At 45.8% G+C, this 13,615-nt stretch overlaps 1 protein-coding gene across 2 annotated transcripts in view; it reads left to right on the forward strand.

The window, feature by feature from the left end:
- LOC147025594 (N-alpha-acetyltransferase 16, NatA auxiliary subunit-like) overlaps nucleotides 1-13,615 on the forward strand; it is a 120,253-nt gene that overhangs the window by 52,834 nt on the left and 53,804 nt on the right. The window contains exons 3-6 of one of the 2 annotated variants that reach the window (XM_085886710.1): nucleotides 6,021-6,125; nucleotides 10,997-11,154; nucleotides 12,956-13,090; nucleotides 13,350-13,503. In XM_085886710.1, coding sequence (XP_085742836.1) covers nucleotides 6,021-6,125; nucleotides 10,997-11,154; nucleotides 12,956-13,090; nucleotides 13,350-13,503 — 552 coding nt within the window. Of the gene's footprint in view, nucleotides 1-6,020; nucleotides 6,126-6,583; nucleotides 6,609-10,951; nucleotides 11,155-12,955; nucleotides 13,091-13,349; nucleotides 13,504-13,615 lie in introns of those variants that run through there. The other variant, XM_085886711.1, reaches the window with a different exon arrangement.

The following is a 13,615-nucleotide window of genomic DNA, read 5'->3' on the forward strand; positions in this document are numbered from 1 at the left end:
GCAGCCGAGGAGAGAGACAAGCTGGAGTCAGTGTTCGGTTGGGTACCTGGCCGTCGGAGAAAGGGGGTACTCCGTGCTGCGGCACCTGGCAATGGTCGCTGGTTTCGTCCGCAGTCACACATGTGGGACTCGAGGTTCGTGGCGGAGCTCAGGTGGTGAATAGCGGGGTCCACGGAGGGGGGGGGTCGGGGTCGCTCTTTCCTTCCCTGTGGAGAGCCGGCAGAGACATGTTTACTGCGTCGACTACCTTCGTAACAGCAAAAACCCCTTTCGTGACTGCAAAAACCCTCCAAAATTCTCCAAAAAGACCCACCAAAAACTCTCTAAGACCCCAAAAAGACCCATGCCTCAGAGAGTGCTCGGGAATTTATCGACCTCCCTCAGCGGGGAAGGGCGTTAGTGAACACACCTCGCTCTCCGCCTTTGATTGGACAGGGTCCCACGGCATACCTTTCCGGGGTGGAGCCTTGGCCCCTGCCAGGAAACCCCAGCCACTCTTCCACGCGGGTTCATACTTGACGAGTAACAGTATCAATGTTGCAAAGGTTGTTGTGAATAGAGTTAACGTTTGTGGGAGCCGAGAAACCGGAACCGCGAGATCTTGTCTTGGCACGTCAGGGTGCGAGAAGGCAGCTGGTTGGTGGTGGATCGTGATGGGCCGAGTGGTCATTCAGATGGGATGGTTGTTCGATGGAAAGATTTAGTAACCCAACTGAAAAGAAATCGCAACGCACGCCTTTGATTCTCCCACTGGACAAAAGGAAAGGGATCTGACTTCACACATACTTAACGACATAACTGACTTTTGGGACATCTGTATGTTGAATGCTTATGGTTTCCAGACCCGTAACAACACACACACACACACACACACACACACACACACACACACACACACACACACACACACACACACACACACACACACACACACACACACACACACACACACACACACACACACACACACACACACACACACACACACACAGTGTCCCAAAAAAAATACTACTTTTAAAATGCTTCGTTTGATCCTAAAAAAAGTAGTAATTTTGTCACTAATGCTTCATTTCTTGTTGCAGAGACCCTGAAGTTTATTTTGATACCAAGCAAGCGCCAGAAAAATGCCAAGACTAGCCGTACAACAACGGACGAAAATTGTTGAACTTTGGCACCAGACGAAAAGTGTTATACAGGTGCAAAGTCTTTACTCGAGACATTTCGGTATCCACTTGCGCCATGCACAAAACTTTCGGACAATAAAGTGCACCATCGCAAAGTTTACCAATGTGGGAACCATCTGTGACCTTCACAAGGGTCACAGTGGTCGGAAGAGGACAGGTCGTAGTGAAGAAAATGTGGAAATGGTGAGACAGGTGGTCGTTCAGAGTCCAAAAAAATCGATTCGACGACTTTTTGCCAAGACAAACATTCATGAGAGCACCGTTCAGAGGATCCTTCGCCAAGACATTCATGCCTTTCCATACAAAATTCAAACGGAAACGGTGCTTACTGATCAACAGAAACGCAAACGACTAGACTTTGCAAATTGGTTCTCAGGAAAGTTGGAGGAAGATGCAGACTGCCTCAAAAAACTTCACATGACGGATGAATGCCATGCTCACCTGTCCATGGTAAACCATGGTCAACAAGCAAAACGAATGCCATGGTAAACAAGCAAAACATGCGGTACTGGGGAACTGAAAATCCTGGTAATGCATCAACTGAACTGGTGCCTCGATCTGTTCTCAGTCACCATGTGGGTGGCGGTTGGTTGGTATGGGATAATTGGTCCATACTTCTTTGAAGATGACCAGGGACGCACTTGCATGGTAAACCAGAAGAACTATTGCGAAATGATTCAAGAATTCTATCTGCCTGAGCTACGTACTCAGGCCCGTAGGAGAAACAACCTGATCCAGATGAGAACGCAGTGGTTCCAGCAGGATGGTGCACCATCTATACAGCCAGAGAAAAATCTATACGTCCCCATACAGCCAGGGAAACGAGGCGTTTTCTCAACCAACATTTTGAGGGCCGCTTTATCTCCCTCGACGAAGACGTTGAGTGGCCACCGTTTTCCCCTGACCTGACTCCTCCAGACTTCTTCTTGTGGGGGTATCTCAAGGACAGGATCGATGGAAACCCTAGGCCTCAGACTCTTGATCAGCTGAAGGAAAACATCCACCGAGAAATCCAGAACATTCTTCAGGAAACGTTTCCCAAAGTGATGGGGAACATGACAACGCGTTTGCAGGCAGTGATCGGACGACATGGAGCCTACGTCAAGCCTGTGGTCGAAAAGAAAACGACGATTCTATACCAAAATTTAAATTTTGGTGGCAATTTTGACATTGGTACAATAAACTTCAACCTTTCAGCTTTCTATCCAGCCATATATCTTTTTTAAAAATATGTTATGACCATCCTCTTTGCAGATGAAAAGTTGTATTTTTTTTGGGACACCATATATATGTATATATACATATATATGTATGTATGTATGTGTATATATATGTATGTATATATATATATATATATATATATATATATATATATATATATATATGTATGTGTATGTATGTATATATATATATATATATATATATATATATATATATATATATATATATATATATATATATATATATATATATGTACACACACACACACATATTGTTGCGAATTTGGAAGCTTACTGCACACAACAGCCAGGTTGTATGTGTTTCTTACCAGGTTGTACTTACCAGGTCGGTAAGTATGTGTTTCTAGTTAGGGTCCCGTCCTATGTTTAATGGGTGATTAATTGTACGTGTGCTGTGAGTTATTTTGATAGGATTTAAATTACCAACAACGACACCTGACCTTGCTTCCATCCACCATCATCCACCAGCACCATTGCACGGGTGCCTGTCAGCACGTACGTGGGCGGAGTCCAGTGTGCTAGGCGGGGTTTCTCTGGATGTTGGTGTGCTGGCTTCGCCCAGAATATGTGCACAAGCGTTGCGCTTTGGCTTCGCCCCAAATATGGGCACAAGCGTTGTGTTCTGGCTTTGCCCCAAATATGGGCACAAGCGTTACGCTCTGGCTTCACCCCAAATATGGGCACAAGCATTTCGTTCTGGCTTGGCTCCAAAGATGGGCAAAGAGCGTTCTCTCTGCCCAATGAGGGAGTGCGAGCGTGGGATAAGAGAAGCGCGCGTGGGCCAAAGGTAGAGTGGTTGTCTTCTGAATCCAGTCATCGCCTTCCTGGGGTCCCGCCAACAGAGTGTCTTCTCTTGTGGCCCATGTGCCTGCGAGCCTGTCCCGTGAGGATCGCCTGCCTGGGCTTGTAGCGGCATTGTGTGGTGGGTTCGAGTCCTGCCACACCGGATCGTCGAAGACTGCACGAGGCGGAAAGGGCCAAGAATAAGCTCTGACCTCCAGCTCGCCTTTCCTCAAGTTGGAGGCCTCCAATATAGACCTGACAGGTCCGTTTCTTTTTGGGTGTGTGTGTGTGTGTGTGTGTGTGTGTGTGTGTGTGTGTGTGTGTGTGTGTGTGTGTGTGTGTGTGTGTGTGTGTGTGTGTGTGTGTGTGTGTGTGTGTGTGTGTGTGGCGCCAGTCTATTAAGTAAAACTGCATAAGCGCTTGCACATAAATTGCTATTCCTTCATTATTCAGTTAACTCTGCCTTCTTGCGTGCTCCCCTGCCCCATCATAAATAAATATCCCTTTTGTGAAATGTTCCAGCTCGTTTCTGTGTTTCTTTCATTGGCTTGGCACGGTGTGTATTGAGAAATAGCGAGGCCGTTCGGGCCGGTAAATTGTTCATTTGGTCCGACGGGCCTTGGTAATCTCCGCTCAAGTTACACACGGTTTGGGCTCGGTAACGGCTCGTTCCGCTCGAGGTCTGTCGAGGGTGTGAATTCCCCGGTAGCTTTGTCCGCGTGGGTAATTATGTATATTGAAGTTTGGCATTTGACCCTACCCCACACGGTCGAATTATTGGCGATTCATGGTCCAGTAAGGGACCCGTGCCTTTCGGACTTATCCAAAAGGCATGACCTCAATTCCAGTGTGTTCGGTGGAGCCGAATCTACTGCTCCCTCTCGCGGTCGTGCTCGCCACCGATACCCGGCCCGTAACAATATATACCTTTCAAAGTTGGCCTCCAAAGCCAGTCACTGACTGGACATCCTGTGTCATGCAAGTCTTTCTTTGGCACGCCTGAACTCCTATCCACCTACAAGGCTTTCTTTCCCAGCCTGATGAAGTACTGCTCTCCCTTCTGGGCTGGCTCACCTGTTTTACACTTTGCTCAACTTGATGCCATGGAAACCAATGCCTTTAAGATCATTGGAATCTCACGTGATGAAGCTGAGTTTATTGGTCGACCGCTTTGCTGTCGCCGGCATGTTGTTGGTCTTTGTCTTCTTCTGGCTCCTTTCTGGTCTTGCACCCTCTTCAGTATCTGTGAAGTGTCTGATGTGAAGTTCACTATCTTTGATATCTGCAGAGTGCACATGCTCCTCCACCAATCCCCTTCGAATGGAACTCCCAAAATCCAGGATGACTGCTCACCTCCACTTATTTGTTGTTCCTCCTTTTTTCCCCACCCCTGGAACCAACTTCCACATTCTCTTCAATCTCATTCTTCCTGCCAGGTCTTCAAGACAGCTGTATCCCGCCATCTCAGATCATCTCTCATCCAAAACCATTATCTTTCCTCACCTGTTAAACCACTCCCCCCCCACCCCCCACCTCCATACCCAAATTTTGTTTCTTTATCCATCTTATACATCCCATGAATTCTCCCCTACTCCTCAACTTGCCAGTATCCCTCGTTGTCCTTCTCCGTTTATTTTGACCACCGGTCCACTTTAATTTCTCCTTTCTCTTTCTGCTGTTCTTTTTGTTTTGTTTTGTCCTAATTTGTTCTGTGTTCGAGCTCTTCCATGAGCCTTGACTCCATAGAAAAAAAATCAAATACCCCAATTATCTACATCTCTCTATCGAGTGCAGCCTGTGGCTGCTGGTTGCATCATTGGTTGGGACGCGGTGATGCCGCTGATGCAGTGTCCCCCTTACCAGTACACTGGTGCTCATTTTGCCCACCTCGGAAGGATGACAGGCTGAGTCAACCTCCTGGTGTATTTTTAATTCAGCGGCCAACGGAACTTGAACTCAGGACCCTAGGATCCCAAGCCACCACGCTAACCACTAAGCCAACACCGGACTTAAATTCTCTACATGAAAACCAGATATTATATTGTACAAGTCGGTGAATTATCGGACTTTGTTTTTGTATTTGGATGGACACCTGATGTGCTGGATTGAATGAGTTAAAAACTGGTGTTTGTACTCACAGGGGCACAGTTCAATTACATGCATGTAATCAACATTTACACTTTTTGTGAGTTTGTCTTTGTTTTTAACTTGAGCTTCTTGATCATAACTTTCAAAATTTTTTCTTCTTTCCTTGTCAATGTGCATGGATATGGCTTTTGGGATATCCAATCTGTCATGTTTCATATGTTTTTTTTTCACTAAAATCGATGTATGAACGATGTCGGTGAGTGTGAGCGGTAAAATTCACACGAGCGAGGCCAAGGGAGGTGGTGTTAACATTATAGAAGAAGTTCTTGTCCAATTTGAATGAATGCCCAGATCCTATGGCCTGCTCATTTTGCAAAGCCCCATTTCTTCTTCACAGAGGGCCTAGTGAGTGAGTTCCCAACATTTTCCAAGCTGAACATTTAAAAAGTGAGGCAGTTTAAACATTCTTATCGTTTGAATAAAAAGATTGACAGATTTATTGGTTGGAAATTTCCCTTTGCTCGGTACATGTTTGGCCGCGTCTGATGTCACAGGTCAGGCTCTGCACTTTTCTGGCGTTGCTTGGCAGATGACGGGGGAATTTCCATTCTAAGAAGTTTGGATTTATTTTATTTTATTGGGACTGACCTTGCTGATCGGTTGCTGTAAACTGGTTTCCTTTTCAATAACAACTTTTTTTTAACTTCCCTCTCCTTGCCATCAGAGACATTGGCCATGAAAGGGTTGACCTTGAATTGTGTTGGCAAAAAAGAAGAGGCGTACGAGTACGTGAGGCGAGGTCTTCGGAATGACTTGAAGAGCCACGTCTGTATCCTTCGAGTCGGTTTGGTTTCTGAAGAAGGGCTACTTGTCGCTCCCTTCACGGCTGGTTCGGATGTATACACTCATGCCATTGTTAGTGAATTGTAGAAGAGACTCGGATGCGGGAGAACACCTTTTGGGCCGTCATATTTGCACGTTCTCAACTCCACTGTAATGCAATGTATCAATTAAACGACTTGATTTTATTGGTGAGTTGGGGTGGTAGGGGTGTCGTCGGGAGGAGAACAGTGGGGGCAGACAAAGGTACATCACCAGTTTTTATGCAATTCCCTTCCACCCCCACTTCCCTGCTGTTTATTTATTTATTTATTTATTTATTTACTGACTTACTTACCTTTGTTTCTGTACTTTGTCTTTTTTGGCTGCCCTTAGAGCACCCTTATTCTGGACATTTTCATCTCTCTGTCTGTCCGCGAAACTTTGGTCAAGCCTTGGAGCTAAACCACTCAACCGATTCCAATGAAATTTGGTAGGTAGGACCAATACTTCTGGGAATCATGTGCTTTCGAATATGGCACCCCGGGCCCTAGCAACGGTCCTTTAAAGTGGTAAAAAAATAAAGAAAAAAATCGAAGCTTAGAGTTCTGTGAGCAATCTATCTAGCTCCCTTCATGCCAATTTGCAGTCCTAACAAAAAATATTTGTAGGAGGAGATAGGTTTTGGTCGAGTACATGTCGAACATTTCAGAAACTATTTGTTAGTACACTCGACATTTCAAACATGCTCTTTCTTTCCTCTCACACCTCTCCCTCTTCCCAACCCCTCAAATATGTTACCTCCCCCCCGCCTGCTCCCCTATTCCCCGTACCACAACCAAGTCTCATCCTTCCCCTCCCCCACCTATCCCATGGCCCTCTTGCCCGTGCCTGTTCTCATTGTCTCCCCTCCCTCAAAGCTTCTCTCTCACCCACCCACACTCTTCCCCCTCCAAGCTTCCCTCTCACCTTTCTCAAAAACTCCTTCCTCACCCTTCTCCCTCAACTCTCCCCTCTCACCCTTCTCCATCTAATCTCCCCCCTCACTCCCCCTTCTCAAAGTTCCCCCCCACATCCACAAAGTTGCCTCCTTTCCCTGCTCTCTCTCTTCCATCTCATCCCTCCACCTCCTCCAATCTTCAACTTCCCTCTGCCCCCTCTCTTATTACTCCCCACAGTGCCTCATCCCATTAACCACCGAGCCTTTCCTCCTCATCCGGCCGTCTCCCCTAGTTCTTATGCAATTCCCCCACTCTGTCAACAACTCTCCCACCTCTCCTCCCCCTCCTTCGTCCTACCCTTCCCTCCCCTCACCTGCACCCAAAGCCTCCTCCCTCCCTCTTCATTAACAGTGTGGACCTCAAACATCCAGGACCTTCACTCAAACCTGACAGATCCTTTCATAAATGTTGCCACTGACAAACCAGATATGATCTGTTTAATAGAAACTTTCCTCCTTCAAGATGTCTCTGACTCCTTAGTATCTCTCCTTGGTTACTCCCTCCTCCTTTATGACAGACCTGAGCCTGATCCTGGTGGAGGAGTTTCTCTCATCATCAAAGACTCTATTCCTCGCTCTCCATGCACTGCCTTCACTCCCCCACACCCCCAGGAATACCTCGGGCTACGGCTTCCACTCCACTCCCACCTCATCTTTATACATATGTGTGCTGTCCCGTCCACCAAACAGTGATAACTCCATTTACACATCACTCGCCAAAAACGTGGACCAACTTCTATCCTCTCATCAAAACCCTCTCTTCCTTTTTCATATGTGATGAATTCAATCATCATGCCAGTTGGCTGGGTGTGGGTACCCCCCTCAACCCCCCCCCCACATGCAAAACCATGATATTTTCTACCCCCGCTAATCCACCCCAAACCCACCTCCTTAAAATTCCCTGCTTTCCTTCCTGAAAGTCCATGTCGTTTAAGGACCTGAAAGTCCCTGTCGTGTCCATCTTGTGTTCCTTGTTCCATCCCTCTCCCTTCCACAGATCTCCCCTCATAATGTCCCTGTTCCCCACTGTTTTGTTCTTCCCTCTCCCGCCCATCTTGTTTCCTGCTCTCCTTGTTGTACGTTCTGTATGTTGGCTGTTATACGAGCCTCGACATTGCATATAAAAATAGAGAAAGGGAGGAAAATACAAAGTCACCGTCTCCATTTCCAATAGAAGAGATGTTATCACTCTTTTATGAAAATTGTTTTTTGGAGTTTTTTTTAATCCTAAAGAATAGACCACAGTGAACACAGTCGTGTTAAAAGATTGGCCTTTAAAACCCCACTCAAAACTTTTCTGACCACGTGCTTGTCAAAGTGGACATCTCTGGCTGTTGTCAGAGAACCACCTCAGCACCGTCGAGTCTGGCATTTCACTCAGGCCGACTGGCATGGTCTCCAAGCAGCCATCAAACTTCTAGACTTGTCTCCCATCGCTACTTTCTCCAACATCACCTCGTCCTGGGAATTCTTTCAAAGAAACTTGCTCTCTCTCGTGCACAGATTTATTCCCTCTCATTTTCAGTTGTTCGACCCTTCCTCCTGCCCATGGTTCACTGAAGCTTGTGGCGAGGCAGATGTTCTGAAACAACTTGCCTTTGCCTCATGGAAAGCAAACCCAACTGAGGGTAATCTCAGTTCCTTCCATAAAGCTCAGAACAAGTGTGTATCTACCCTCAGGAGAGCCAGAAAACAACATCTTTCGAATCTCAAGTCTGAACTCTCAAACATCTCTCCCTCCTCCAAATCCTGGTGGCATCTAATCAAATCTGTTTCCGGTGTTTGTTTCCCCTCCATTCCCTCCCTTACCTCAAATGGCCACACTGCTGATACCGCACGTGAAAAGGCTGAATGCCTAATCTCGGTGTTTGCATCAAAATCTTCTGTCCGAAACCCATCGCTTTCTGTACCCACCTTACGCAGTCGCACCCAACTGTCCCTGGACTCTGTGCTTTTCTCCTGACAAGGTAGAGAGCTTGCTGTCAAACCTCACCGCAGATTCTGCAACCGGTCCAGACGGCATCCCTCAGCCCGGGATACATCAGCCCGGCAAGCCGCAGCTTCTTCGCTCGCTGCAGATCTGGGTAAAATCACAAACTGGGCCAACACGTGGAACATATTTTTCAATCCTGACAATTCTCACACTCACTATTTCTCTCCGAAAGGACCGTTTGGAACCTCCCCCCCCCTCTACTTTCTCAACAATCCGCTGGAAGAATTCCTTTCATTCAAGCTTCTCGATTTCACTATCTGCCATGATCTTTCCTGGGAAAGCCATATTTCCAACCTGGCCTCCAAAGCCAGTCACCGACTGGGAATCCTCCGTCGTGCAAAGTCCTTCCTCGGCCCACCTGAACTCCTGACCACACGCAAAACTTTAATCCGCAGCCTGATGGAGTGCTGCTCTCCCCTCTTGGCTGGTGCTCCTGCCTCTCACCTTTCTCGGCTTCATGCTGTGGAAGCCAAGGCATTTAGGATCATTGGTATCTCCCTCGGTGAGGCTGAGTCTTTGGGCCTCTCACTCTTTCACCGCAGGCAGGTCTGTGGTCTTTCTGTATTCTACCATCTCCTCTTCCCCATCCAAAACCACGATCTTTTCTACCCCCGTTAATCCGCCCCAAACCCACCTCCTTCAAATTCCATGTTTTCCTTCCTGAAAGTCGCTGTAATGTCCATCTTGTATACCCCGTGTTCTCCGCCCCATCCCATTCCCTTCCATAGATCTCCTAATGTCTCTATTCCCACTGTTTTGTCCTTCCCTCTCCCGCCCCTCTTGTGTCATGCCCCCCTTGCTGTGCGTTGAGTGTTGGCTCTCATGCAAGCCTTGACAATGTGGATAAAAAAAAATATTAAAACTCTCAAATCATCCTTATGAAGGGGAACAGACAAACGGACAAATTCACACCGTGTTTTATATAGGGAGATGGTGGTTCATTTCATTTGTATACATTAATTATTTTTCATGAACACAATTTTCAGGTGCTTTTGTGGTAACTGCCGGGCAATGGCAACAGGTGTTTGATTCACTGTTCAAATCATCCGTGTACACGTGCTGGTAGCCTGGTAGAGCTGGTGTTGGTTTCAAGCGACGGCTGTTTCTTCTGCTTAATCGTGGGGATGGCATCTTCTCTCAATCGTGGCATATATACACAAGATCTGGCCACCCCTGTTGTTTAATAACGTGCTCTGTAACATGTTCCGAGCAAGTGAGCATTTTGTAGGCCCGTTACACACTCGGATATTTCAGATAAACCTCGACCAATTCCTGGCAAACTTAGCGCGTTTCGGCCATTGATGTAGCATGAAATGTCTCGGTTTGTATTACTACATCCACAAAGGACGCATCGTCTCGGCATGTTTGTGGAAAATCGAAAATCATTCACCATTTGAGTTAAATAGTTCCGCAATGTAACCTGGGACGGTACGGATATGACAGTCGACTTCCTGGTGCGGCGTCACAGTTGAGCATGAAGAAGAAGATTTTAACTTTTAATTGCAATATTATCTACTTTTATAAATCAGAAAAAGACACATCATACCTATCTTGTAAGGCATCAAGGGAGAGATGAGTGTCGAGGTGTTCTGAGTATTTGGGTTTCCCTTTAATGAGGTGATAATAGTTAAAATATCACTTTAAACCGATGTGTGTGTTTATAAAGCTTCACATTGTATCCAAGTAATGTGTACCCTTCATCTTATTCATATTCTTTCATTTGCACAATTGCCTAGGTTTCCTGAAAGATTGATATGGATCCAATTTCTCTCATTTAGAGTTGTTTGTATGCACGATCTCTAGTTGTTTCCTCTGTCCATCGTCTTGTCCGCATGCCTGTTAGATGTTTTGCAGAGGTCGATTTGGTCTTCCCTTAACCTCATACCAGGCTGGCACGTGTACGGCCTACTTCAACGGTCCGACAAGAAATACGAGGAAGCCATCAAGTGTTATCGGAATGCACTGAAATGGGATAAGGAGAACCTGCAGATCCTGCGTGATCTTTCCCTGCTTCAGATTCAAATGAGGGACCTTGAGGGCTACAGAGTATGCAATACCAACACACCTTAACTGTCAGACTTTTTTTTTTCCTTTGTTTTTCCAAGCCAACTCCCTAAATGGAATTCAATGGGACATCCACTTTGTTTGAGAGATTACAAAGCTGTAAAATTGGTCATTAGTCATCTCTAACAGGGTGATTGGATGTTATTCATTTAAAAAAAAAATTTTTTTTTTTTTTTAACCTGAAAGTTTATAATTTTTTTCTGAATTTTTTTTTTCTTAAATATTCTGAAAGTGAAAACATTTTAATTCTGAAAGTTTTGAAATTATGTTCACATTTGGAAATACCTTTTTCCGCACGTGTTGCGCTGGATGGAAAAAGATCGTTGGCGGCGGAAGTTTTTCCTCATGCAGCCCAAAGACCCAGAGATGTATTTGATTATCCTGTTGGGTTTCAGAGAAGTTTGGAATTGCAAACCACATCACCATTAACATGTCGAGCCGTTTTGTTTGCAAAAAACATCCGAAAGAAGCAGAGTATTTGTTTATGAAAAATGGCAAACGCGCATTTTAATTGTACGTGAAGTCGAGGCTCGTGGAAGCGCTACAACACAACAGAAAGAACACAGTTGAAAGTAGTGAAACCCACCAACAATCAGATAGCGGGACACTAGATAGGAATGAGAGCAAGGGGAGTGGGAGGACACTGGGTGAACAAGCTGGATACCGTATGAAATATGGAAAGACAGGAGATGAAACTGATGAAATAAACAAACAGAAAGGAGGGAGGGAGAGAACTGTGCCACAATGGTTAGTGTCAGAAATTTTGACTTTGGCTGGATTGTTCCAAAGATTTAAAAAACGCTACCTGCTGCTTCCTTGCTTGACTGCCAATATTTAAAGGCTGGAGCATGGACAAGCCCCATGGATTGCCATCCATGGGGATGTGGAAATTCCTCAATTTCCCCACTGAGTGTGGAGAGAAAAGACCTCATAGAGATGGCATCACTGGTACCCAAAATGCTCTTGGACGTGATCTCTCCCCTCACAAGGTTGGTGACTTTGAAGTCCAGTCTGGTGTTGTCTCGTGCACTTGTCTACGTTTTGTTTGTGTGAGATATATGTTGCAGATCCTCCACGAGCCTTAGTCCCTATAATAGGGGTGGGGGAACTAATGTGGAAGGAAGAGGTGGGTTTTTGTTGGAGGCAATTGTAGAAAAGATGAGTATGAATGGGAGATGACCTTTGGTGCACAGCCATGTTGAAGCCCTGGATGGCAGAATTGGATTGAGCAGACTGAGGAAGTTGGTTCCACAGTTGAAAGAAAAGCAGAATAAATGGGTGCAGATGAGTGGTGAGTCTTGATTTTAGAGGTTTCACCAGAAGATGGTTCCTGGCAGACTGTGTGTGCCCTTCAGAAACCTGGAAGTGGGAAGGGTGCAGAAAAGATGGAGGGTGCAAAGTGGTAGAAGCCAGAGGCGGCCAACTTGTCGTCAATCATTAAAACAACAAGCCTAGGAGCTGCGACTTTGTCACGGGACGTTCCAATGATTTTTAAATCTTTAGAAACCTGGAGAGTTCGTGTGAGATTTTTCAGGGTTGAAGGATATATTCCAAGTGTTTGATCAGCTCCTGATTAAATAAAGGTCTGCCGAGAGGGTGGATGTGGAGGGGATGGCTCCGAAGCGGCAAGCGTGAACGGGGGCCATATTGGATGCAATAAATTTTCCAATTGATCCTCACGGTGGAATAAAGCTTTTGAAAATTTTCCTTAATTCATGACTGATGAAGTGGTTGGGGCAATCCAAGAAAGCAAGCCTTATAAAAATGATTTCTTGTTGTTTAGGAGACTCGGTACCAACTGCTGCAGCTTCGGCCCGGTCAGCGTGCAAGCTGGATCGGCTACGCCATCGCGTACCACCTCCTTGGAGACTATGACATGGCTCTCCAGATATTGGATGAGTTCCGTAAGACTCAGCAGGTGATGGATTTTCCATACTTTCTGATGTTGAGAGTGGAATTTGAGGTTTACCATGTAAATTTTTGTTGAGCCGCACAGGATCTTTATCTCATGTGAACTTGCTGACTTCTGTTTTTTGTTTTTTTCTCTCTGTCTTTTTATGATTATTATTATTATTATTATTATTATTATTATTATTATTATTATTATTATTATATTTTTCCCTTTTTTCCCCCTCGGGTATTGTCACCATCATGTGGGAAAACTGTTCCCTTTTCAGGTTATTCCCAACAAACTGGATTATGAGCTGTCCGAGCTTCTGCTGTACCAGGTTCAGGTGATGACCGAGGCGGGTCATTATGCTGATGCGCTGGCACACCTTCGTCAACATGACCGCCTCATCAACGACCGCCTGTCCTATGAGGAGGGTCGAGGTAAACACACTACACTGGCATTGCTCGCATCACTAATGTCCAACGTTATCCGTTTATTTTCCTTGATCGTCTCTGGTGTTGCGCCATGGTTTGACTAGAGCACCTTGGGTGT

Source organism: Eptatretus burgeri, chromosome 6, assembly GCF_056783735.1.
Source record: "Eptatretus burgeri isolate ZD-2024b chromosome 6, Ebu_testis_v1, whole genome shotgun sequence".
Classification (NCBI taxonomy): Eukaryota; Metazoa; Chordata; class Myxini; order Myxiniformes; family Myxinidae; genus Eptatretus; species Eptatretus burgeri.